The 27,370-nt window shown below is 45.8% G+C and overlaps 1 protein-coding gene across 3 annotated transcripts in view; it reads left to right on the top strand.

Annotated features, from left to right (window-relative positions):
* PDZD2 (PDZ domain containing 2) overlaps nt 1–27,370 on the top strand; it is a 204,761-nt gene that overhangs the window by 124,205 nt on the left and 53,186 nt on the right. For 2 of the 3 annotated variants that reach the window (XM_055699126.1, XM_055699125.1), the window contains exons 3-5: nt 11,641–12,043; nt 24,983–25,125; nt 25,788–25,920. In XM_055699126.1, the coding sequence (XP_055555101.1) occupies nt 11,641–12,043; nt 24,983–25,125; nt 25,788–25,920 (679 nt within the window). The remainder of the gene's footprint in view (nt 1–11,640; nt 12,044–24,982; nt 25,126–25,787; nt 25,921–27,370) is intronic. The other variant, XM_055699127.1, reaches the window with a different exon arrangement.

Below are 27,370 nucleotides of genomic sequence, written 5' to 3'. Positions count from 1 at the left end.
GAAGCATGGTTCAGCAAGCCCATAGTCAGAGCCGAAAGCAGTTCATCCCCGGGATTTACTGTACGCGCAGCCTGTCGTCACGGCCAAGAACAAAGTAGCGAAGTTAAATAGCTAAATAAACCTCCTGTCCCCGCAGGCGACGATCCTCAAAAGGCAAAAATGTCCTTTTCCAGAGTGTCTGCAAGTGAAATGAAGCACTGAGGGCCTGGCTGGGCAGGTGGGCTTGGTCCTGTGCAGCCCCCCAGCGTGGCGATGGGTCGCAACGTTGCATGGGGCGTCGTGGGGGCCTCACCGCAACGAACATCCCTATGGAAAAACCGATCCTTTTCCCTTCCCTGGGCCTCCTGCAGCCTGAAATCCATCCTAAAGTCACAAAAAGTAACATGCGTGGGGGTGTGTCTGTATGAATTTAGGCTCTTTTTTTTCCCCTTTATTAAGGTTTTTTGCAGTGTTGTCAGACCACATTTTCAGACTTTTCCCCTGCTCCAGCGGAGGGCTCGGGTTTCTTTTTTGCTGTGAGTAGAGAGCTGAATTTCTCATCTCAAATACATGTTTCTGTCTTTGTGAACTTCATGGTCAGATCACAAGATCTGAGGATGCTGAATGGCAGGCGTTGCTCCCACTTGGTAAGGAGGGAGCAGCTGATGAAGCAGCTACCGTTTTCAGGGTTAGGAAGAATCCTGGAAAATACTCAAAACCAAGTGGTCTTTTGAAGGCAAGTAGCCCTTGCTGCTAAAATTAGCCCCCTCAAATAAATCTGAGTGCTGTGAATTTGTTCCTTTCCTATCTGCCCCCCAGCAGTTGCGGGTTTGTTTGAAGCCTGGCCTCTCTCTGTTAATAGGGCTCCTCTCCGGAGCTCAAGTAAGCTTGCAAAAGCATTGGAAATAAGTCTATTCTAACCCAGCATACCACTTGCTGTTGTAAAATAGACTTGATTAAATTTTCTGGCTCTCATTTTCATTGCTCGCAGACATCCAAAACCTTCTCTTCTCGGTGGAAAGAGGTACTTTGGGAATTACAACTAATGTTAAAACCTAAAGAATGTGGTTTGCCAAAACAATCTTGCAGAGATACATTCCCCCCCTCATTTGAAATACCATCGTAAAACTTTGCTGCTGGAATAAGAGCTCTTTCATTGGGATGTGTTTTGGTGGGGTTTTTTTTCTCCTCCCTTTTGGCCATTTGTGATGATTTCTGCATAGGGAGAAATAGGAAGTTTTATCCAAAGGGGTGACCTCACTGCCCAGGGATAGCCTGGCCACGCTACTGCCACTACCCTGTGCTGCTGTACTGATGCTGGCAGGGGGCAAGGTCCAGCCCCCATGGGCTCACAGACTTCACACCAGCAAGCTTTGCACCAAGGGGTCATTATATTCATCTGTGGGATTTTTTGTGGCACCCTCCCTGCATGCCACATCTGTGCAAAAATCCTGGATTATGGTTGATAAAAGAATATCTCCCGTGCTGAACTTCTTACTCAATTCTGAGTACCAATCGTTTCTCTCAGGTTAAATCTACTCCCGGCTGTCACTGCTGTCTGGTGTGATAGGAAACTGGGGGCAGAATTAGATAAAAGTTTTGCAGGGAGGAGGAGGGAGGGATGCGAGCTGGATGCTTAGAAAATGTTGTTTTAGAGGGGTGATCCTAAAATAGCCTGCAAAAAAGATGGAGATCCCTGGAAATAGGGTGGTGATGTGTGAAACACAGTGACGAGATTTGGGCACTCAAGGTGAAGTGGGAGAAGCATTACACACTGTATATACTTTGTACGTGGGTCACATGTGGATGGTTTTGTCCCCTTCCTTGTTTCTTCATGTGAGACGTTTGCTTTCCAGTTGGGTGATTTATTTCATGATTTGCAAATGTGAACTTGTTTGGGCTTCCTGGTATGGAGTGAGTGTTACACCTTGGGAGAAACAGTGTGGAGAAGAAAAGTTGCAGCCGTGCAAGTCTGAAGATTTTCAAACAGCACTGCAAATCAATCTGTAATGTAGTAAAATCTTTATTTTGTCATATTGTCTCAGTTTGAAAGTCAAAGTTCCAGTGCGTCTTCATTTGCACTTCTGAGATTTGTTGTCTAATTCAGAAGTATTGTTTTTAAAAAGGCGAAACATCTGAACTAATGATAACAAGCTGTGTCTCTGCAATTAACAACAGTACTGAAGACACTTTGAGAGGTGCTTTGTAACTTAGAGCAACTACTGCAAAAAGTAAACAGGAATTTATTTGTATTCCAGTGTGTTTGTGCTGGGCATGCCCCCAGGCAAGTCTTCTCTGGCCTGGGTTCTTGCACTTCTTGTGAGGCAGAAAATAATGCGTGGACCTAATACGTGTCCCAGTCTTTGCAAACTTCCTTCAGATGAATATGTTGGAGAATATTCTCATGAGGGGCATGGAGCAATTACCCCACGTCTGCGTTAGGCAGTAGTGTAGCCCAAAGGGGAGGGGATCTGTTGGATGGAACTGTTGAGCTGAGACCTGACCACCACTCTATGGCTGTTTTTGGGGTTACTTCGGATTAGTTCTACTGTGGTTCCATGAACCAAATGCTGACGGACAGGGAGCTGAAGCATGTGGCACAGCAACAGAACTGCATTGAGTGTGGTCCTGGCTCACATCTGCCACTTGAATTTGATCTGAGAAGAACCTGGTGGGAGCTTGGAGACTGCCTGGGCATGCAAACCAAAGTACAGTGATAGGGAAAAAGAAATTAGCTTCAAAAGTGTGCTCTTGATTTGTGCTGAAGTGGTACACTATACCCTGTTGATGGCAGCCCTTGATCATGGGAGTGTTTGGAGGAACAGTGGCTAGCAGGCTCCCTACAGATTGAACATCCCCCTTCATTTGCAGGTTTTGGGCATATTTTTCCCCTCCATCCATCCTGCAGTAACAAGGCTGTAGAGGAACTGCCCCACACTACGTTAAGAGTCCAGTAAAGCCTTGCTTGAGAAGGGCAGATACTCCATTTTTACAAAATATATTTTCCAAAATGTCATGATTGGGGTTTAAGGGGAGCGTTTCTCCATGGTTGACAATGGTGGTGTTTGGATATGGATGTGGCTTTAGGGCTGTGACTGTACTCATTCACCCCTGTGCTGCAGCTGCATTGCCAGGAGCCGTGAAGCAGCTGAGTGTGTCTAGCCTTGCCCTGTCCTCCAGGGAGGGCACATCCACCTCAGGGCTCCAAGAGGATGACAAATTGATCCTGCTTTTGGCAAAAGTGTAGATGAGATGTAAAATTCAAGCTGTCTCCCAAGTCCTCAAGAAGAGAGCAATTTGGAATGAAGAGCAGTTGCACAGGACACCATACGAAAAGCTTGTGCTTTTCTTGCGTGGAGCTTCAGGAGCGTGAATGTCTTCAGGAGAGCAGGAAACAGTTGTGGGAGGAGAGACCACATCAGAGCAGCAGCATCACAGCATGGATCAAGGAATAATTGCAGATGCTAGTGCCCAGTTGTAACTGGATGTCATTTTAGCCTGTTGCAGCAAAGGCAGAAAGCTAGTATTTGTAATTTCTAAACTGACAACTAGCCATTTTAAATTACTCTGTTTTCTTGTAACTGGAAATAATATTTGTGAGTGTGTTCATGTGTCCAGCTAAATGTCTGTTTGCAGCAGAGCTCTGGACTAACAAATTGGAGCATTCAATGCCGTGATTGTTTGACTGGATTACACCACTTCTGCTTATACAGTGTGCTACTAACCAAGGAACAAATAGAATTTGTCTCTTTAGTACCCATCTCGGGTGACCCTCTCGGACCCAAACCCAAAAAGCACCATGTTTGTCTGTTGAGACTTTTATATGCAGCTGTGGGAGTTGTCTGCTTAGTCAGATTGGGTGCATTGCAAAGCTTGAATCCAAAATTTTTGCATTCTGGAAGCAACTTCACTGCTCTGTTTTACTAGCACAATCAGTAAATCGGCAAATCCCAGAGGATTTTATGCTGACTACAGTTGCATAATGTTATGTCTAGGATGTCTGTCACAGCTCAGGGGGTTCCTTTAGGTGTGGAAAAGCTGTGCAGCTCCTCAAGTCATCCTCTTCAGATGTTTGTTCTGTGAGAGGAGAGGGCTTAGTGAGGCCATCCTTCATCCATGGGCAGGGTGTTTTGGGGTCCCTGCCCTGCTTGTCTCTCCCAAAGCCCTGGAAGTGCTTCTGAGCTGTCTCTGCAGCATGCAGGGCAGAAGTGTGGGTTTTGTGCTGTGCCAGCACAATTGCAGTGATCTAGCCTGTCTTCTTTCCACACCTGTGACGGGGATGCAATTCAGCTGAGCTGCATTATCTGTGGTGAGGATGCCTGTCCTTTCAGTTTTAGGAACTGAAGGTACAAATGCCATTCCACCGAAACCAGCCAGCATTTCTGTCTGTAACATGTGTGCAGCTCCCTTCCCTCGGGCTGCAGCCACGCGTGTGTCTCTGCTGTACATGGGTAGGAGCTTGGGTGCTGCTGGTGGGAGCAGAAGCATGGTCCCCTGCCACTGCCAGCCTGTTCTTCTCCTGCCCCTGCCTCTGTGCTGCTGTGACCACGTCAGAGCGCTAGGCTAGGTTTAAACTCCCCATCTTGAGGTCTGACTTTCTGAAAGTTCACTTTGGCTGGGTTAATGTAAAGCTGCATTGGTTCCTGTATTGGGTTTGTTTGTACTCTTGCTCAAATGACTGTACCAGCACCTGAGCAGGATAAAGGGTGGGAGGAAAGCTGTGGTGGTTGTTGGTCTTGGCCAATCCCATATGTAAGATCTTTGTGAAACTAATACTTGAAGCCAGTGGCTTCACCACCTTAGACCCTGCAGAAACTCTGTGGGATAAGACATGCTGTTTGCCTTGGGTTTTTTTCATGGAAAGACTTGCCTGGGGTGCTGTAAGCGATTTGTAGCACAACAAGGGAAAAGGAATTCAATTCTTCCAAATTCAAAGCCACATCATTGCATTGATACCAGGTAGAGTGAAGTGTCTCATCAGACTTTAGTCATGGTCCTATGTCGCAACGCTGAGCTGAATCCCATCTTCCAGCAAAAGCTGCAAGCAGGCAGTGAGCCCATGAAAACACAGGAGCAATCCTTCTTCCACTCACTTTTCAGCTTTCCTGACAGTTCAGGATTTCACAGTGGACAAAGAGGTCTTGCCCGGGGCCTCCTGCCAGCCTTGCCAGAAGCGTGTTTGCCCTGGGGGTCTTGCAGACTTGGGTGCTGGAGCATTTGTTCCTGTTTGAACATCAAATTCTTAATGGTTTGGTTTCTCTGGTGAACACGTCAGACTTTGCCCTACTTGTGCTTGCTGCTACTGTTGCTTCTCAAGAAGTTGGTGTGGTGGTGTGTTTTACAGGCTGACAGCAGCCAGCCTGCAAGCAGCTCGAGCATCACTGGATTAAAACTGTAGCTTTGAGCACCGCACTATCTGTGCTCACCCCAGTGCTGTAATCAGCACCAAACATGCTTGTACTGGTTTAGAAAAGGCCACAGAAATATACCTTGAAATTTAACTTCCAAATTAATTTTTCCTTCAAGATTTCAGTAGGTCTAGTTGCATTCCTTGCTATAAATTTAATAGTAAAAAATACGCCATAGACAGAATAACCCCCACCCTGGATTCAGAGTTTTTTTCTCCAGAAAGCCACCGATTTGGAATGAGCCTTCAATGAGAAAAACCCAGTATGGTGTAGAGAGCCACAGCCTCTGTGGGGCTCAGGGAGGTGCTGCTTAACCTTGGCCACAAGCCGAGGGCTGAGGGTTATTCATCCTCCTGGAGAGGGAGGTGGGAGCCCTCTAGCATACCCTGGGCTGTTTGAATGCACTTCCCTGGGTGTTACTAGTCTCTCACCTCCATGACTGACTTCTCCTTTGCCCTTTCTGCCTCTCCTGTTTATTAAAAGGCAGGCAGAGAACATTGCATCCCTTGCGTGTGCCAATACCAGCAGAGCTCAGGGCAGGAAAGGGCTTGTTGGTGATGAGGTGCTGGATCGAAGTCATTCTGGTGTGCTGTAGCTCTGCACCTGCAAGAGTATGTTGAAGTAGCAGCTGGGTTAACTAATGCCATTGCTTTCTGCTGAGATAAATTGTGGTTGGAGAGCTTAGTCCTCCAGAGAGGTGGAGGTAAAACAACCCAAGGAGGTAAAACATCCTGCAAGCTCAGCAGCAGCAAGGTTTGCTCGAGACTTCATAGCTCGGTGTTTTCCTCTGGCTGCATGCATCAAGGCAGAGTCGGCTCCTACCTAGAGACACGGCAATATGTGAGAATTACCTCCCGGTGGTTGCCAAAATCTGTTCTGTGAGCTGATCATTCTTGCATGGTGAGGGCAGTGAGGTGAGTGTTTCATGAGGAGCCACGTGCCCTTCCATCAGTCACTATCTGTTAGTCATTAATTTGCCCTGCTTTACCTGAAAAGCAAGTTAGCTCGTTTGCCGCTGTCATGGAGAGATGGTTTGTTAAGTTCAGCTTTTAAAATCCCCCTTGGGGCCGGAGGCTTCAGTTCTGCTAGAATCTGCACTGCCCTTCGTATTTCCAGCCTAAAGAAGATTTGGTTTCAAGATGTTTTACCATGCCAGAGGCTTTCAGAGAAAAGCATAAAAATTAGCAGTCTGTCTGTCCTGCTAAGGGCATTACACATCCTGGGGGAGCTAGGCGGGGGCTTTGAATGCATTCGTCTCAGCTGAGGATTCTCCTGCATGCCCTGGTGAGCTGCATGATGGGTTGGCTGGTGAGATGTCAGTGATGCTCTGTGTGTATCATTTCCAAAACACTTTCTGGTCTATCAGGATGAAAGGTTCTGGAGAAATGTTAAATAGTATTATTAGTGTAAAATAAACATACTTCTTCAATATTTCTGGTCCTAAAGTGGATCCAGATGCTTTCTTATGGCTGCTGGGTCTGCTTTGGTTTTTCTGTAACTCAGTGTGGCTGTCTGCATTTGTTCAAGTAAGATGGGATATGACAGAGAGCTTGTCACAGCATGCTCTTGTCAAGTCTGTAAACTTTATATTTATATATGCGGACACACACACATACATATATATGTATATATATATAAAAATGAAAAAAATGACTGGCTTACTCTAAGACACCGTTTCAGATTCAGACAACTTCTCACACAATGCCAAGGAACTTGGAATAAACTCAGTGAGTTTATCAGTTTTTATGATCACAGCAATCAGTTCAGCAGTGTAGAGGGGAAAGGGGATTTGGCTTTGTAACTCAAAAGAATTTCCAAAGGAAGTGGACGCATCCATCTCTACAGCTCTGATACAAAAAGTATTAAATGCCCCTTGATACCAGCTGCTGGTTGTGTTTTCCAGCCTGTGGTTCAGCTTTGTGAGATGTAACTTCCCAGCTCTGTTTCAACTGTAAAATAATTTCCCCCTATTTTTCAGGATTATTAACATTTTTATTATTTCTCTCCTACAGAGAAGAGCAAGTCTGCCCCACTGGTTAAGGCTGATGTTTTATACAGGCTGGGGTTTTATCGGAACTGGTGCCAGGGTGAGATCAAAACATCAGGAGCAGCCGGGTGGTCCTTCCTTCTGAGTGTGCTCGTGGGAAATGTTTCCAAACTGGTGTTTCAGTGGTATTTCAGACCCTGCTTGGTGAGGTGACACGGCAGCGTCTGAGGGGACCCCTAGCTGTGCCAAGGAGACTTGACACTACCTTGCAAAGACTGGCAAATACAGAAAGGGTGAAAGGGTCTTTTGCTGGTAAAATATTTTTATTTGCTAAGTAATACCACAGATGGATGATGAGCTCATAAAATCTTTTGCGTTCTTAAAATCAGTGATAATAGATGTGTTATGTGTTGTTCTGTGGCCTTAGAAGTAGCTGTCCAAGGTTTCTTAGCTGGTATACAAGATCCAGGGCTTTCACCAAATCCTGCTCCATCCCTCACAAACTAAAATGGGGAACAGTTAGTTTTAGAGTCTCAGTTTTCAATAAATCTGGATCAATCAAAGCTGCATTAGGGATATTTTTGTTCCATGCACCTTCTCCATCCAAGCTGAAGACAGTGTTCAAACTGAGCAACAACTTGAAGGTTGCAGCTGATTCCCCACATCTGTGCTGAGAGCTGTGTGTATGCTCATCAGCTGTGATCCTGCCCTGCCTGACACACACAGTTGGTGTATTGATTGCTAAAACCTCTATGAGTGCTCTACAGGGACCAAATCTAAAAAAAGGCTTGTCTACACTGCGCACGTTAAACCCCCTTGAGAAGTGAGATTTGGGGTCCTGTCTAGCTTTTGCAGTTTTATGCAGTCTAGAGGCTCTATAATTACATTTTATTGACTCCATCATGTTACTCCCTGACGTGGGACGCTCCTGGATTGATAGTGATTAAAATTCTGAAGGTTCTAACTTGTTTAATACAACCTTTCCTGTCTTTTGTCCAGTGTTGAGACCTTGCTGTGCTTCCCTGGGTTTTTGCGTTTTTTTTATTCTTTCTTAAGCAGGGGAAGAAATGGCAAAGGAAAAGGAAGCCAGCTATGTAGACTTCATGTACTTAGCAGAAATTAAAGGTGGCTCATGCTCCTTTGGTTAACAGCCCTGTCTTGGGAGAACAATACAGCAAATGAGCACAAATTTTTGGTATGTTAGTTTCCTATCTTGTCATATGCTTGGTGTTATACTAGGGCTGGCTTTCCAGCACAGGGTGCCTGGTCTTTGGTTTGAAACAAATTCTGAGATAATGATGCCACTTACTGTATCACTGGTACCAGCTGGTTTTACCCTGTCTGGAAATACCTGACATCATCTGGTGTATGTAGTCATTTGGTCCTGTGCTAAGGTAATTGCTCACTGACCCAGAGAAAACTTTTTTTTTTTCCTGAAAACTTATTGTGTGCTTTGAACTGCCGAGAACTACTCAAGAAGACATAAACCCGTGAGGTACTACAGGCTGCATGCCTGGAACATACAGGCCATCTTGACATATGGAGTAAATCAGCACGGCTCCGCTGACTTCAGCGCAGCTGCATCTATTACAGCTTACTGTAATCCTGCTCCAGACTGTAGGGATGGTTGTCTGTGAACAGTGGGTAGAAAAAAACACTCCTTTCTTTCTTCCCTTTTGATAGTTTCACACTTTACAAACAGAATAAAAGTGCCACTAGTGGAGGCGAAAAGGTAAATTATTTTTGCCTTTATAAAATTACTTTATTTGGAGATACGCAAAGTTCCCTCTCGTTCACCTTATTTCCTAAATCAAGTAGTTGATTAATGCATGCGCTTGGTTACTGGCATTCAAAAATACATCGTTTTTGTGATTAGTTCAGAGATAGAGATTGGTGTTTTTTCTTAAAAAAACCCATACCTGAACCTGCATGAAAACAAGTCGGGCAGAACTGACTCTGCATAAAAACAGGGTGGGCAGCACCCATGTAAGCCACAGGACTATGGGAAGAGGAGCTGCTTTTCTCTTTTTGTGTGCCAGGAGAAGCAATGCTATCAGGCTTATGTGTGATGGATCAGAGTGCAGTGGTATTGCTGCAAGCAAAAGTAATGAATTTTAATCAACTTTACTGGCTGCCTTGAAATTTGAGTTGAAAGATAAATGTGAAAAACAGGCAGCCCATATTGTTTCTGGAACAAAACTGACCCTTTTCTGTTGATTAAAAGATTTTTTTCTTTTAACTTGATAATCAAGGATACTTCAATCTTAGTTCTGGAATTTTTTGTAGGCTAATCCTTCAGGTTCTGCCAGCCCTGGCTCCCTCCCTGAGCCAGGTGTCACCTCGTGGCCACCCAGACGGCTGACCTTGGCTGCAGAGGTTTTACAACCAGCAGGGCTCGCTGGCTGGCTGTTTTTAGCTGTTTTGAAAAAGATGGTTTAAGGTCTTTATTTAAATATCCTTAATGTTTAAAAAAAGACATGCACACCCACACAGAAGGCTTGCCTGGTGAAAACTGCTGAGTGGTCTGTCCAGGGAGTTGGAGTCCGGTTTATATTCATTGGGGAAATTTAGCACAGCCAGCATACTTGTCCTTCCCCTCTGTTGCTCCAGGGCTGCTTTTAAGGTTATGTAGTCACCATGTTCATTTGGGCATCGGTCTTCCTAATTAAATATAAGTGATTTGAATCCTGAGGTTGTCTGTGGGGGACATCTAAGCTTTGGGAAGAAGTGGACTGAAACTATCAGTTCATGTCCCTGGACAGAAGCACGCACCCATCGTGTTATTTCCAGCAGCTGCCAGGCTGGTCCAGATTACTTTGAGTAGTTGGGAGTGCTTTCCTCACTCCACCGTACCGAAGTTTGCCGCAGGGGTTATCATAGCTGCTTTTCCTGTTTTGCCATTAAGTCACCGCTGTGCAGGAATGAGTTTGAAGGGTTGTATTTAAGGCCAAACAACTTTTAAGAAAGGGAAGGGGAAAATCAGCCTACAAGCATCAGGGAGGAAAAAAATACTGGTGGAAGACTTCTGAGTTGCTCCTCCTCTCTCAACTGCAAGCGCTGTGTTATTTTCTCTTAGGATCTTCTATGGTTCGACTCCACACCTAGTTTCTCATCTCCTCTGATAGCTGTAGGCTCCGCAACTGCTCCATATTAGTGAAGGGTTCATTGCAGCTGCAGCAGAAGCTTATTTGATGTTCTGGGACATTATTGCTGCTTTCACTAGTGAGAAAGGCAATATATTTTGGGGCCTGAATTAGTCTGAAAGGGCACATACAAACCTGTGAAGTACAAATTCCAGCTTGTTTGTGCTCTCAGTTGGTTACACCCTTGGCTCAGAACCCAAATATTTCAAGAATTTGGGTTGAGGTATATCCTTTCCCAAAAGAGGCATGAAGTTAGATTCCCCTTTTGCATCAATGGGTGCAGTTTCTGTAAGGTCACTGAGTGCTTGAAGCAGAAATGTTAATACCTTCAAGGCATGTCCAGAGACTTTGGGAGAGGAGGCGATGTTTTGCTCTGGTATGAGAACAAGTTGGCTGCTCCTTGTACAGTGAGATGACTTGGCTCTTGCTTTGATTAGAATACACTTGCTGTAAAGGAAGCCCGCCTTATTTCCATGTCCTCTTACAGGAGCCAGGATGGCTTATAGTGCCACGCTTTGCCATACTGAGGCCATTGGTGGTATGCCTGCTTATGCCGGTAGCTGATTTTTTTTTTTCTTTTTTTTTTCTCTTTTTCCCTGAGGCCTTCAAAGCATGAATGCACGTCGAAGCAGAAGATTAGTTTCACTAAGGAGGCTCATTTCAGATGCAAATGCTCTATGGGCTGCTGCACAAATGAAGCCTGCCTGTTTTTTTAATTAAAAAAAAAAATTATTTATTTTAATGCCCCACTGGAAACATTCTCTGCTTTGCTTTGCTTGCTTCACCTTTCCATGTTGCTGGGCTGCAGGTTCAGAGGTTGGGCTGCACATCTGGGAACACATTTGGTGGCATTTACCGGTTGTGTTACACTGTGGTGGGATCGGTCTGGGTGGCTGGTAGGGCTGTTATTCCCCATGTTATTCCTGGTATTACTTCCCTCTGTTACTGAAGGAAGAGAGCATTTGCTGATGCCTCAGTGTCATGACATGTCCACGCACCGGGTAATAAGCTGCCTGAGAAAGTGCATGAACATCACAGGGCGCAGTGTGTTGGGGTGCCTGGGTGGGATGCAGGGACCATGAGGAGAGTAGTCGGTAATCCCTGTGCATCCCTTTCCTTGCAGTTACCTGGCCGAGCAGTGCTGGAATGGCGGCTTCGTCTACCTGATCATGTTGCGCCGCATCAAGCGCAAAGCCCCTCTTCCTCCCTCCAACGGCAACAACAGCAACAGCTGCGACCCCAAAGCCAAGCCCAGCCCCGAACCTGGCGACAGAGCAGCTCAAAATGGGAAAAGGACCAGGAAGTTTGGGGTCATCACCAGAACACCAGGTGGCAAGGACAGCAAAGAAAAGCCAGGCTCGGAGAACGGCAACGGGCACTGCACTCCCATGGAGGTGGAGGTTGCCCAGCCAGAGACCTCCGAAGCAGAGAGCAATGGGGAGGAACAGCTTCGGGGCACCACGGGGCAGTACCGGTGCCGGCTGTCAGATGGTGGTGTGCCGGACATTGGTGACCAGTCTGCCCAGGTACGTTTGCGTTGGGTTTTTCTAGAGAAGGAAGCAGCAGGCGTGCAAGTGAATTAAGGGAGTTTCTCAAACAGTTTCCCTGGTTTCAGTGCTCTGCCCTCAGGCTGAGCCTCCGCGTGACAACCTGCGCTGTTGGGGAACCAAGCAATGTGATGGGGCCAAAAACAGGGTGGCGGGAGGATTAGAGAGTTTAATAATGGTGAAAAACCTCTGTCATGCTCTGTCTGTGATGGAAGGGAAGACCCTTGTATCTCTGACCTGTCAGGGTTGGCCTCAGGATTTCTTTTGTTGAGACAGCTGATGACCTTGTGACACGAGGCCAGGAGGTGTCAGTGGAAGATGGTTGCTTTGTCCTTCGGGGCTTCATGTTTAGCTCTGAGCTTGACGACACCTTAAAGCTCACAGTAACACCGGAATCTGAAGCTTTCCTTTTCAGCGCACCAAACCACAGTGCATTTATTTGTGTTACAAAACTTGTTTGGCCAGTGTTTGGGGGCCACGTGGAAGTTATTGTGAATTTTGCTCCAAGTTGATGAGATGGATGATTTGTTAATGTTTGGGATGACGGTGGGATTGGGGGTTTCATCGCTTGTCTCTTCATCCTAATGGAGATCTTGGGGTTTGTTGCCTGACTAGAATTGCAGCATTGCTGAATGGAGAAAACTAACCTGAGCCTTGATCAGGTTTCAGTATATATCTAACACCAGAAAAGCTGTCTGCCAATCTTTCCAGAGACACTGATAGTATAAACAGATGAACCCTCCTTTGTTGGGCTTGTGGCTTGCTGCAGCAGCTGGGTTTGGTTTTAAGACTTCAAAGCTGGTAACAGAGCAGTATAAGTGGACATCATTATGTTGAGGAAAGCAAGGGTTTAAATGTGTCCCGGAATTAGTGCTCTGCAGTACTACTGTGGGGTGGTTGTGAACTTATATTTAGCTTAAAGTGTATTTGGAGGAGCTAAAACTGATTTTAAGAAATGCTGGTCTTGAAGAAGTGTAATTGAGAAAACCTGCTCTTCCCATCAGTGAGGCACGTTGGATGTCATGGTGCAACAGGAAGGGGAGGATGTTAATGTACTGTTCTTGCAAACCTCCTAATTGCAGTCTTTCTGAAAGAAAACATTAGCAGTTTTTAAATAAATTAATCAATCCTTCAGTACTTTGAAAGGTCTGGTCCATATAAAAATTTCTTGAATCTGTTCTGAAGATGTCTAATTAAACACGTGTTATAAATGAAGATGATCAGAATTTGTTTTAAGTGAAAAGCCTATATATTTTTTTTTAAAAAAAAAAAACCACAACAAAACAACAAAAACAACCACCAAACTCTCAATCCGGAGAAATCTTGTGCTATTGTTATCTTCATATTTTGAGTAATTTTGGTTTGAGAAATAAATTGTTAAATTCAGAACATACACATCTCAATTTGAGCAATAAATACATTTTTAATGCAAAGCACATACACGATGGCTTTGTAAAATGTAAAATCTTCGTTGAGTCACTGCAAATTTAGGAGCTATAATCTGTTCAGTTGTGGTATATCTGTTGTGAAGTCTTCTGGGAGGCACAGCTGTTTAGTAAAATTGCTTCTCTTGCTCTCTCTTTTACACCCCTCACTCCCCCAATATTTTGCTTAGAAATATGACCTCTGTGTGTGTCAGTATTAATTACATTTTCCTGACATTTGAGCGAGGAGAAATATGAATAGCTGGAGCCTGAATAGCATGCCTTGCTCATCCTTTGCTTTTTAAAGATAAGGGGGCCTTACAGAAGCCCAGCACTTCATCACTTTAGCATCTGTGGGGTAACTGCTATCAGAGTAACGAGTGGCTTAATTCAGTTTCTTAGTAAGTATTGAACAGTGACAGTGAATAAAATTTTCAAAATTGAGTCCTCTTAAAAAAAATAAAAATTTTAAAAGGCATGGAATAAAGACACTTGGGAGCCTCAAATCTCACTTCCAGCTCTGTTTTCAAAGCGTGACCTGGCACTTGGGCATGTGAGATCCAGCCGTGTCAGGAGGCGTTTGAAAACAGCATCCAGGATGTTGTGTCAGAAGTTGCAGCCTCCTTCCAGGCTTCAAAGTGTGAGCCAAACCTCTTGTAGACACAGGATGAGCTGTCTTCTCCTGAGCAGGGAGCCCTGCCAGCGCACCCTCTGCAGGGAGAGCAGCTCCATCCCCACTGCCCGGCCCGCACTCACCATCTCCTTCGCGCCTTGACTAACTGAATATCCAGGGCTGTTGGCCTCTGGGAAGCACTGTGCTTGCTTGGAGAGGATGAGAGCCAGCCTGCCGCGGGCTAGAGGTTGGCTGCAGGCTGGAGGAAAGAGTTCCAGAAGCCGCTCGGTGACTGACACTGCTGCGGGAGGACATCACAGGTCCTCCACACTCCTCTGCTCCTCCCCACTGCTCCTTCCCTTTTCCCTACCACAGGACACTGGAAAATTACTGAAATTGGACTATGAAGTCCAGGCAAAAAGGCTTTTTTCTCCTTGTAGAAAGTCACTTTGATGCTGTCATCACCAGAACAGGGGAGGAGAGATGGCGTCATATCTGCATGTCTTCAGCCTCTGCTGTACTGAACCCGGCAGCCAGCTCCTGGTCAATGCCTTGGGGGTGTTGTGCTGGCAGTGCTTTTGAGGCATCCATGTGTCTTCAGTGTTGTTTGCTTTCTGGGTACCTCCTCTCCCATGACCGTAGGTTTGTTCTCCTGTTTTCTCGCTGCATGCTACTAATAACAGCAATGCTGAAGTCGTGAAACAAGAGGCGAGACGAATACTGTTTGTCAAGTGAACTTGCCAGGAGATTCCTGTGTTACTGGTTTGTGTGCATGTGTGAGTCCCCTTCTTCAGGCTTGCTTTCATCTCCCGCATCTTGGTCTGTCTCTCCTGTGCGCTTGGCATTGCTGGCGCTATGTATAAACAAATCTGCCCGGCTGCTTGCTGGGATGTAACCCTCAGTAAATATTGTACCTGTCAATTAGCAGGCGGCATTTAATGTTTACAGGTGGCTAAGTTGTGCTGCAGTATTTTTAGGATAAACTGAAATGCCCTTTAAAACATGGGGATTCAAAGCAGCAAGGCTGTATCTACCTGGCAGGAAGATCCCAAAGGGCTGGGAACCAGACCTGACCTTGGAGAGGACCCAGGCTGGCTGCAGCGGGAGTTGTGGGCAGTGATTTAAGACCAGGCAATCTCAGAGCCAGAGTAATGATCCGTCACATCCTGGGAAGGTTGGGGAGCTTAGCTACAGAAAAGTTTACTACTTTTATTCAGTGACCGGAGACAGGGTGGAGTTTTGTAGGCTGGTAATTATAAGGACACTGATGACAGAGGAGTATGGGGAGGGGCTGCTGGAGTCAGCTGAAAAATGATAAAGAAAAGGAAACTAGGAGGTTTCTTCACAATACACAGATTTTGTGGTTTCATTGTGTTGACTGGTAGGACAGAATCCCTCACTTTTTGTTCTCAGTTCCTCTGTTTTTGGTGTGGTGTTTTTGGGAGACCTGTGGACCGCTTCCTTAGCTGTGCAGCCCCTAGGAGTGCCCAGAGGTGGTCAGGTACAGCTGGCATGGACAGGGATCAGAACTAAGGCTGCAAGGACCAGGGTTATGAGTGTGAGGGGTGGGAGTGTAGCTATCAAAAGGGACCTGGACTGATCCAGGTCTGGCCAGCCTGACAGAGGTTTCATTGATGAAACCAGAAGAAGCTTGGCTGGAGATGAAGTATACCAGAGCAGACTGGCTACCTTTGCTTCCTCTGGCTCCAGCAGGATGGTCTGAAAAGTCCTTGTACAGCAATCATTAAAAGCAAAAATGAGACACCTCCTGAACCCCCTTGAATCCTCTTGCTTCTGTATAAGCATCCAGATGAGCAAGGGATTGAAATCCAGATCCAAATATAGCAGTCAGTGGTGGGAGCTGTGTAAAGGAGATTGGGCAAAGTGCTTTAATAGCAATGGGAAGCAGGGGAGAGGGGCTGAGGCTCTCCGTTTGGGCATTTTTCCATTGGGAGAAAAACATGGCATGGGAAAAGTGCAGGGTGCACGCTGGGTCTCCCAGGCTGGTGGTGGCGCAGCAGCGTGGGGCTGTGGTGGGATGCCTTTCCAGGATGGAAACAGGTCAGCATCTGGTGGCCCCCCATAAAGTGTGTCTGGTGTTCTTCTGAAGCAGGTGTACCATCTAATAAAAGAAAAGAGGCGGGAAGGTGAGGGGACATTAATGCCACGCCTCACAAGGTTTTCGGGGGAGATCTGGGTTATAGTGGGGCTTCAAGATCTTGTCTCCATGTTATTAACCCAAGTTACTCTGCAGTGGGTTGGAGCTGCCAGAGCAGTGTGTCTCACCAGCTTTATTGTCTTACAGACCAACTGAGCCCAGCTTTCATAGACCACAACCCTCTCCAGACTCGTGAGTGTGTACACAGGTGCACACAGATGTGTGTGTACGTAAAAAGACTGGCCAGGTCTTTGCCAGCCAGCACTTGCTTTTGTATTGCTGCAGCTGTGTGACACTTGGTTTCATTTTATCAGCAACTCTCTTCTTAGTTTGGGCCCAATATTGCTTTTATATTTTTTTTAAGGTGGCTTGTCTCAGGAAATGGTGAATGCGTTTGACTTGCATTTTGCTTTGTAGGTAGGAAAGGCTGACAGCCTTTCTATAGCAGTATTTACCGATTAGCATTGGTAAATGCCAGCTTTGCCTTCCGTTTTGGTTAATGGAAAATATTCCTTATCTTGCCAAGCAGAAGAGGAAGGCTAATGCATGTTACAGGAATCAAAACATGAGGCTTGAAATGATGTACTGGCTTTAAGCATTTTACTATTTTTTGAATGTGATGGAGGAAAAAAACATTCTCATCCAGTTGCTGTACCAAAATGAAAACCTTGCTGTGAGCAAGGTACTCCACTGAAGCTGAGCTGCTTTACATCAACTTTTTTTGGCAACCTAAGCAGTAATTAATGTTTCATCAAGGCTTTTATGGAACTCATATGATGCATGTTTTAGACATAAATAACTCTATTTTTAGTTCTTAATGTAGACACCTTTAGTCATGTAAAGGCCTTCCTCAGAATATGTTTCTGTTCTTAACGTCTTTTATCTGTTGTGTTTGCTTCCAACTTTCATTAACATGAATCCTGGGGCTATCTACTGCCTTGAAGTTTTAATGTGCACTGTGATAAACATGTCTTCCCTCTCTCTTGCCTGTTTTGGGTTGTAAACTCTCTTAGGGACAAGGGCTGTCTTTTAATTGCAGCTGTACAGTGCTGGCAAAACTTGGCCTTGCTTTTGCTTGAGGTTTTAGGAAGTGCTTTGATGTAACTAATAGTGAAATTACAGTAACTTTTTTTTTATTATTGTGCTGCCAGTTATGTTCCCCCTTGCAGTAAAACAACCGTCGTCACAGCTTTCAGGGGTTAAGTCTCCTAGCTGACAGATTTTTTCAACTGACTCTAAGGTTTTGCCTTTCTTTGCTGTGATTTAAGTGATAGCCACAGCTGTGGTAGCTGTAAATCTTAATTTTGAATAGCAATCTGTCCTTTTATTCTGTTTTTGGATTGAATTTTCCAAGGGTGCGGTGGAGGGCTGGGTGTAGAGAGAGTCTGGTAATGGGTAAGTTGTAATGAGTAAGTTTTAATCTGTCATCTTGAAACAGAGTCCTCACTGTTGGAAATGAGCTGTCCCCAAAGGCAGCACAGATAGGTGTGAGGTTGTGTTACAGGAGGTCTCGGCCGTGCTCAGCTATCACCAGCCGTAGGTGAGAGCACCAGTACGAAAGCATTTCCCACCTACACTGAAAGTGTGGGGTTGGTTTTTTTTTTCATTTTTCGTGGGTATTTAAAGATACAGCAAACTCACAACTGGAATGCAAAGGACTGGCTTTAGCTGAAATATAAGTTCACACCATTTTATGTTTTAATCATTAAGTGTGAATGTTTGAAACCAAGTGGACGTGCCTAAAAATAGAGTATGCTGTTTGCTTAGGTGCTGTAATGTTTCAGGTGTTAGTTGAGATTATAAAGCTACATACATTTAATTTTTGAGGCAGGTGCTGAAACTGCGTAGCAAACCCAAAGGATTCATGTCGCTGACAGATGTAACACCATTTCCCAGGAGAGACCTGTCTTTAGCTGATGTGGGAACATGGTGACTTACTCTAGGATGGACTTTAATCTACTGCAGGCGGTGAGAGTGTTCTGAGAAACTTCAAACTAACCAACTAACCATTCCCAGTAGCCCAGCAAGAGGATGAGTGTGGGCAAGATACCCAAGGGAACGCGAAAACTTTTTAACACTTAAAAGCCTGAGCTTCCCAGCCCAGCACTTGCTGGGCTCTAACCCTGCAGGGTCAGGGATAGCTGAGAAGCCCTTTGGCTGATGGTGCAGTAAAGCCTCTGTCAATGGCAAGAAGGGAGCAGCTCGGGGAGGTTGCAATCCAGATGGCAATGGCTTGGGATGACAAATGACTCCAGCAGATTCTTGTAAGGGGTGATGATGTAGTTCAGGTGTCTGCAATGGCTGATAAAATGTTTAAAGCCCTTGCCAAGGAAATGATGTCAACAAGCAGTCTGTCTCAGGAGGCGGATCCCTGGGGGACACTCTTAATTTAAGTTGCAGATTTTTCATCCACTCTGCTGTGATACCTGTTTTGTGTATTTTAATTGTGTGTTTGTATTTGAGGGAGGGTATGTTTTTGCTTTAGATTTTCCCTCAGGCTTTGTCCCCTAAGACACATCTCTTCCTTGGGGAAAGTACTGCTGTTTCAATGAAAGAATGCCGAGTGTCTGGTGGCTGTTTGTCCAAACAAGGTGAGTTGTTGGATCAGTAGTGGACACTTGAATGCAATCAGAGTTGTGTCTGTACTGCTGGCTCCTGCTTATTTTGAAGACATGGAAACTTCACATGGTCAACACTGTGTAATTCATATTAAGGGCTACTTGGGCGTTGGGTTTTTTTCCCCCCTCTTTCAAGTGGTGTAGGAGATACCTGCTGTGTGGCTTGCATCATTCAGAGGTAGAAGCCAAAGGCTTCAGTAGCTCAGTGCTAAAAAATATTCATAGGCAGTAGTGATGGACAAACAACTTCTGTCTTGGAATAATTTATTGGCAAAGAAATGTAGATATTCTGCCCCCTGCCCATCCCCCCCCCCCCTTTTGATTTGTCTTGGAGTTGTTTAGCTTGCTTGTACAACGATGAAAACAAACCCCAAGGCAGCAGATGAAAGCAGGATTCCCGCTGTCAAATCAGCCTTAAAAATAACCTGCTTGAGATCAGATGAAAAATATACTTATTATCCACTAATGAAATAATTGGTTTGTTAAGAATCTGCAAAAATCAGATTTTGGCATGATTTTCTGGTACTGAGTCATTCACACTAATATCTGTGATGTGAAGAGTGATGGCTTTTGACTGTATCTTGAGATTGACGTGTTTGAGCTACTCACCTGGTATGTGATCATGCAAGTTAATTTCCCGGCTACTGATCCATCTCTCCCACCTGCCGGCTGGGGAATGGGGATAGTGGGAGGAGGCACGATTTGACCCAAGGTGGGGCAGACAGCTGGGAGCAGTGCTTTTAATTTATCCCACATCAGTGGAGGATGCTGGGGAGTGGTGTGCTGACGTGGCCATCCCAGTGTATTCCCTGTCCCTGTAGAAGAGGATGCTGCACTGGTCGTTGCTGGTCTGAATGCGATGCATTTCTGTTTGGGAGATTTTGTTCTGGTTGTATACTGGTTTTCAGCTGTGTGTGAGCAGCACATTGGCTGCCAGCTCCCAATGAAGCCTATTGAAGTAATTTTGGTTTTACTGCATGAAACTTAGAACTTTCTCTTAAGTGTCACGTTTCCAAAGCAACTTCGTGGCCAGTGAAGAAAAGCTTGCGCTTTGCTTCTGTGGCTATTATAGGGGAAAACCTGTGAACTTCCTAAGTGGGAACGGTGCAGATGGACAGTAAAAATCCGTGTTGAAATGCAGAGGAAGGAAGGTATCCCATGGGCTATGGTAGGGCCCGTGGCAGTCACTGTGTGCGTACAGACCTTGTGTGGTTATTGGTATTCTCATCAGGGCTTATCTCTGTTTTTATTTAAAAATTGTTATTTATTTATACCAGGTTCAGCTGAATTGCTGCTGTGACAGAAAGTGCTTTTTTGTAGACAACTATTTTACATTTTCCATTTCACTGTCTAGCTTTTTAACTACTTACTGTGTTTCTGTTTTCCATTTGTTTACACCTTGCTCCTGCCAAGCTTTTCTTTAATACAAGATTTCAAAGCAATTTTTCCTTTCTAAACATAGATTTGCAGCTTCTTGAACATGGCACAGTCAAAATCAGTCAAACCCCTTTAAACTCCCCTGCAATTAGCTGGTGAAAGGGGGGAAGAACGGCTCCAATGTCTTTTACTTATTTATTTCTTTTCCTCAACACTCCGAGGAAAAACGTTCCTTTTTGTTTTATTAATGATGTGCTTATGAAATCAAGCGTTTGATGGTATGCACTTGGAGGAGGCAGAAGGCGAGCTTCCCCACGTCGCTCTGGCAGCGTGCGTCCTTTCTGATCTGTAGCATGCTAGTTTGTTCCAGATGTAGGCTCGCTCTGAACAGAGGCTGCCTGATGTACAATGGCTTCATGGTGGATAAGGATGGCCTGTGGGGACCCACTTGAAGCTGCCAGCTGTATTCTCGGTTCCCACTTGTGGTCTGTTACATAAGATGACCTTTATTATTATTTTTTTTTTATTTGTTTGTTTGTGATTAATCCAAGTAGAATATTCACACTGTCTTTAGAAACATTTTAATTACTTGTAGCTTAGGCACTTTGAACAGCCTGAAGTGGAAAAATCTGGTCCAAAGGGCTGCCTGCTTGAAAGAGCCAACTGAGGAGGAAAGTTGAGTCACCTAAGAGTGATGTAACTGCAGAGAACAAAAATCAGCCATCAGCCCAACTGCAGCCTGACTTGACCATCTGTGTTTCTGCTTGCTGTGTGAGGGAGGTAGAAAAAAAAAAGTAGGTCTGAGAGGGACTTCAAGAGATGATCCCGTCTTATCTCCTGAGACCGTCTTTGACAAATGTTGGTCCGTTGTGTCCATGAAACCCTTCCACTGAGAGGAATCCACAGTCCCTCTGTGTAGGCAGGTCTGCTGCTGGCACTGAGTTTACAAGCAAAGTCCATCAGCTGGATCTGAGCAGAGTTAAAGTATTTACTTCCAGGAGGTGGGGAACAAATGAAAGGAAATTTTGACTTTTCATTCCTTTGACGCTCTCAAAGCAAGCATGGGTGTCTTTCTGAGTGTTCCCTCTTGGCCAAATCTCAGGTGAATTGCATTAAATTTTCTGGATTGTCATATGCAGATATTCAGCCCATGTTTTCTGCTGAGCCCTTTCCACTTTGGTTCTCAAGTGCTGAGCTGTGTTACTGTGGCTTGACTTTGGTTAAGGGATGTAGGTTGGTCTCCTCACTCTTGAGAGTGGCCAGAGCTGGGTACCACCTAGCCCCTGGCTGCGTCAGGAGCTGGCAGTGCCTCTCTCTCTGTTCTTGCTGAGAATGTCTGGATTTCGATATACCTGGCTGGACTGGCATCAGCACATCTCTGCTTTGGGCATGAAATGCTTTTTTGCACCAAGAGCTGTGGGTGCACGTAAGCAGATTTATTGTGTGGCTTGTGAACAAAGCTGGGGGGATTATTCCGAGTCATATATAAATGAAGCTATAAGAATTATTCCAAGAGGATGGAAAAGTTCAGAAGTGAATAGGAATATAAAACTGACAGCAGCCAAGCAGCAACCAGAACTGTGCAGGCAATCAGAGGAGACTGGTCAGCAGTTAAACTCGTCCTCCTCTGGGCAGGGATCATGCAGGCTCCAAGGACAGTGACATCAGTCCTGTAAACTGCCAAATGTAACTACACTTGGAGTTTCCCTTGGGTATTGTAAGTCTCTGGAGTGGAGTGAATATGCCAGAATCCTAGCTTTCATTAAAGACTAAGTGAGCTTGTAGTCTTTTTGTTTATGAAGGAAAGCTTGAAAATACGATCTGTTAAAAAATTTCAAAATTGAAGACATACATCACTCTGCTTCTTTCGTTTTCTTTTTTTGAAGTGTTTAGGCTTTGTGTTGTTGAACCTGGGAATCTCCAATAACTCAGAAAAACTGGTTTTAAGGAAAATTTAAATGCATTTACAAGTCCTTGGATTTAGCACAGAGCTTTACTAGTAAGGCTTTCCTGTGATGGAGGCACATAAGGTGCACATGCAAAGCGGCAGCATTTCCTAGCTGGCTGTGAAGTATCCCACGCTGCTCCGTGCAAAAGAGGTAGCAGCCTCGTTGGGAGGGGAGGGGGGTTCTGCTGAACACCCCCTTTCTCCAAAAGGCCTCAAGCAAAGGCTAGCAATCTGCTCCTTAATACTTAGCTTCCAAATTTTTGGAGTGACATACCTTGGAGGTACGTGTGTATTGGTGGGGGGCGTTTGCTTTGTAGCACATGGTTAAATAAAGAGCTGTGAATGTTTTATGAAGAGGGGAAGAAGAGTGAGGAGATCTGATTTCCAGTCGACACAGAATTGTGTATCCCCAGTGTGAAATGTGTGCAGCTGACCGGCGGGGACTTGAGGGACAGCCTTTTCTTACACAGGAGATGGTGACCATGTCATTTGAAAATGACTGGAAGAAGTGATTGGGTATGTGCCAAGTGGTTTCGTTGTGTTTATTGTGGCTGCGTTCTGCCATCCGTGTTCAGACTGGGTAATGCTTTCCTTTGCAAGTGCTTTTGATTTCAGTGCGAGTTCAAGGGGAGTAAGGTGCTGCTTTCATTAAGAGCAGAGTCTTGCCATTTGCTGCTCTTAAGTGCTTTGCTATGTAAATGAATATTTGAGAGTGGGTCACTTAATAAATTTTGGATTTTTTTTTAAAATGAGTGATAGTGAGGAGTGCTGAGGAATGCAAGCTAGGCGCTGCACATCGTAGGCCTCTGCATAACTTGCATTCCAAAAAGCTTTTGCAAATCATTAAACACAATTTTATGACTGCATTGTTAAACTTTATTGAAGGGTCTGCTTCCAAACTGGATGTAGCAACAGGATACTCAAGAGTGGCATCTTGTGAGGAGAATAGATGGTCATCATTTCAGCCTGGGCTTGGCTGGGGGAGGCAGAGAGATTGTATTTCTCTGTTACACCATTTTCATTATGAGTGCAAAGTACTTTATAGCAATAAAATGTCTCTGGAGTATTTTCATGCTGTAGCTCAGTTCTGTTTTTTTAAGTAGATAAATATAGTTGACTTTTGCCCCTACATTTAACACAGCGTCTCATGTATCACTCTAATTTATCTCAAAGTGTTCTCTGTCCTGACACGTCCTGTTATTCAGCAGGCGACTGAGCTTAATCGATGCACTGAGGATCCCACTTAAACCTGTTGGGATATTGCCTGTGTGCATGACTTTGAAGTTACCAAATTGCCCACAGGTATATGTTTTTAGGCTAAAACTTTTGGTTTACCTTTTAAGACACCTGGTTTGTTTTTTCTGTTTCTCCTACCTGTGTAAGGCTCTAGGGGCTGTGTAACATTATTATTATTATTATTATTTTCACTTTGTTCTTAAGATATTGGTGTAGATACTGACCTCTTTGTTCCTGTATCTGAAAAACTCATCTTGCATTGAGTTTAAAAGTTTCAGCATAGGGCCCCAGGGATCAGGTGAAAAAAAAAAAAAGGCAAAAAAGCATATTTTCTTCCTTTAATAAAGGCTCTGGTAAACAATGCTGGCCTAAAACATGCAGGTTGCTGCTACAACCCTTGCATTTGCCGATATATTTAGCAGTTCCCCTTCTGAGAAACAAGCAGCAATTTGTATGTGCTCTTTACAGTTTGGCATGAAATTTTAATCATCTTTGCTACTTGGGTGTTTGCGTACTGTGAGAATGTTACTTGTGTGCATAACAGACCCAGTCAGAAATAGCTGACCTGGTGCCCAGTGACTACAACACATGGCCTAAAAATTGCCTCTGAATTGTGCATTTTGCTGTCTTGCAAGTTTGAAAACTTCCTAGGGTTTCTCAATTCTGTTATCCTGGTTCTTCCCCTCTCTGAAATAGTCACAACAGTCGCCTTGCGTGTCTTGTTGCTTGCTTGCTTGTTTTTCTCTTTCTGTTTTTGCTCTGCTGATACTTGCCACAGTTGTGTTTCCATGCGCCTAGTCCTGTCACTAGGACTCATAGGAATTGTTCATGTCTTACTGCTCTGGAATTTGTAAAGCACTTTTTGGATAAATCTTTATACTAATTGAAAGAAAAATAATAAAGACATCCTAAACATCGCTTATTACCTTGCTTATACTGAAAAGTTATTCTCTGCGGTGGGTAAATTTATTTATTTGTTTAAAATATTATTTACAGTCTGTACAACAGCTGTCCAATAAGAAATATTCAATTGGGAGCTGACAATTTGAAGCTGGTATGTCTCAAATCCTGCATACCCCTCTGGAGAGGGAAACACTTCTGTGTGATGCCAGTCTGGTCCCTGCTGCAATAGCCACTGTGCTACCCCGTGTTCAAGGTGCCCCTTGAACAATGTTTTGCTCCTCTGCAGCCCTCCACAGCTCATCCTTGAGTTTTGGCGAAGGGGTTTGAGGCTGCTGGCTGCTTCAGGAAGGATCAGGGCATTGAGAGCAGCACCTCTGCGTGGCTCAGAAAAGCTGCAAAAAACAGCCCTGCAAGGAAACCTCTACGTGCTGACCCTGCTCTGTGCTGCCTTCTCCTTTCTGCCTCCTTCGCTTGGACCACAGCTAACCCAGCAAAGCTGAGCAAAAACACCCATATAGCTTGAGCTATACGGATGTGTGGTGATGGGCAGCAAGGTACTAAATAGCTCCCTCCTGTACCCTCCTGGCCCTCTCTCAGTGTCCAAATCCAAATTCAAGGACTCTCTGCACGTTTTCTCTCAGCGAGAAGGTTGCCGCATATGGAAGATGCACATCCTGAAAGGAACGGACGGGCTGGGAATCCAGATAACAGGAGGCAGAGGGTCGAAGCGGTCCCCTCACAGCATCATCGTCACCCACGTGGAGGAAGGTGGCTCCGCACACAGGTGAGGTGACAGCAGTGCCTTCCTGGGCATGGGTGTGATGGAGCATCTGTGGTCATCACTGTTTGGCAGACTTATGAGATGGGTGCGGGGCTTTTGCCATCCCATTGTGTGAGGGTGATAACATGGCATATTTAGCTTAAAAACTTTTTTTTGTGTGGTTAGTCACTGAAGCTTCTGCCAGTATGTTTAGTCCAAACTATAGACAGATCAAATGCTTGGTGATGGAATGTAAACCAAGGAGCCTGATGTCTTGTGGGGCTTTTCCCCCAAGTCCCTTCTTGGAAGACGAGCCTTTCCCATGGGACTGGCAGTGAGTGAGTGTGGTTAGTGCAGCGCAGGGTGCTCACTGCCAGGCCTGGCCCTTCTCCCTGACAGGGTGGAAGATGAGGCTCACTGCTGCTCCCTGACCATCTGCTGGGGTATGGAGAAGGTGTGAGGAGCCTCAGCCTTACAAAGAGGGTGAAATGGCTCTGGTTATAAAAATGGCTTCCTGGGGGCACCTTTCTGAGCTGCTGTTTTGGCCAAATAACACTGCACAGATCAAGCTTAGCATCAGGCAGGTCACATGTTGTCTATGTCTTCACATCCCACTTCATGCCACCAGAGCCTGACACAAGGGAAGGACTGCCCTGCAGCTCTGTGTTTCCACTCTGTTTCTGCAGGGACGGCAGGCTGATGGTGGGCGACGAACTCCTCATGATCAATGGGCAGTCACTGGTTGGGCTTTCCCACCAGGACGCCGTGGCTCTCCTTCGCTCAGCTGCTGGCCTGGTGCAGTTGGTGGTCGCTAGCAAGGTACGGTCCTTGGTGGTCTCCTGAACGTCCATCCACAAGAGTTTGTGCAAGTGCTGCATGGAAAGGGCATGGGTTTTGACAGGGAATCACGTGCACATTTGCTCCCCTAAATTTAACACATAGCTATGGGAAACATTTCAGTAGCTGCCATAAATCTGTGGCAAATCAGCAGTGTATAGACCACTTAATGACTTGCTGGTATTGGCACTGTTGTTCAGTGTGCATTTGAAACACATGCATTTGTATGTGTGCAACCATTTTCTTAAAATATACGTTAAATAAAGCAGGCTGTGCTCAGCCTTTTCTGCTTCCTGCCTGCATAGCTTCCGTAGCTCTCATCTCGTCCTGTCTGTGTGCCTGAGGTCTCTTGATGATGATCTCTTGGCTCGAGTAACTTATTTTGTCCTTGTTAATAGCTTGAAGTGGAGCTCTTGCAGATAAAGAAGCATGAAATTTCAGGGAAATGAGAGTGGAACTCATTTATCCGTTGGGCTCTTCATTCTGCATTCATCGCAGGAGAGGTTGAGGGGATATTACATATTTTGTCTTTTGTTTAAGAAAATCCTGCCGATTTGCTCTCCTCCCCATACCACAGCCTGCTGCTCCCCACTTGAACTGATGTGACTATCTTGTGGGCAGCCAGCTGGCTCCCAAAAGCACCTGGGGGTCTCAGAGAATCACAGAATCGTTTAGGTTGGAAAATACTTTGAGATCATCAGGTCCAACCATTAACCCAGGACTGCCAGGTCCATCACTAATCCCACATCTATGTGCTTTTTAAACACTCCAGGGATGGTGATTCCACCACCTCCCAGGCAGCCTGTCCCAGTGCTCCACCACCCTGTCAGTGACAACGTTTTTCCCGACACCCAACCTAAACCTCCCCGGCACAGACTGAGGCCGTCTCCTCTTGCCCTGTCACTTGTCACCTGGGAGAAGAGACCGACCCCCCTGCCCACACCCTCCTGTCAGGCAGCTGCAGGGAGCCACAAGGTGCCCCCGAGCCTCCTCCTCTCCAGGCTGACCCCCCCCAGTTCCCCCAGCCGCTCCCCACCAGCCCTGTGCCCCAGCCCCGGCACCAGCCCCCTGCCCGTCTCTGGACACGCTGCAGCCCCTCTGCGTCCCCCTGGCAGTGAGGGGCCCAACCTGAACACAGGAGTCGAGGGGCGGCCTCGCCAGTGCCCAGTGCAGGGGGACAGCACTGCCCTGGCCCTGCTGGCCACGCCGTTCCCGGCACCAGCCAGGATGCTGCTGGCCTCCTTGGCCACCTGGGCACACGGGGGGCTCATGCCCAGCCGGCTGCCGACCAGCCCCCCCAGGCCCTTTCCCCCCAGGCAGTTCCCAGCCCCCTGCCCCCAGCCCGCAGCGCTGCGGGGGCTGGTGTGACCCACGGGCAGGACCCGGCACTGAGCCTGGTTGACCCTCACACAACTGGCCTGGGCCCATCGCT

This window comes from Falco cherrug, chromosome Z, assembly GCF_023634085.1.
Source record: "Falco cherrug isolate bFalChe1 chromosome Z, bFalChe1.pri, whole genome shotgun sequence".
Lineage (NCBI taxonomy): Eukaryota > Metazoa > Chordata > Aves > Falconiformes > Falconidae > Falco > Falco cherrug.
Note: the sequence above shows the minus strand (reverse complement) of the source record. Positions and strands in the feature narration are given on the sequence as shown.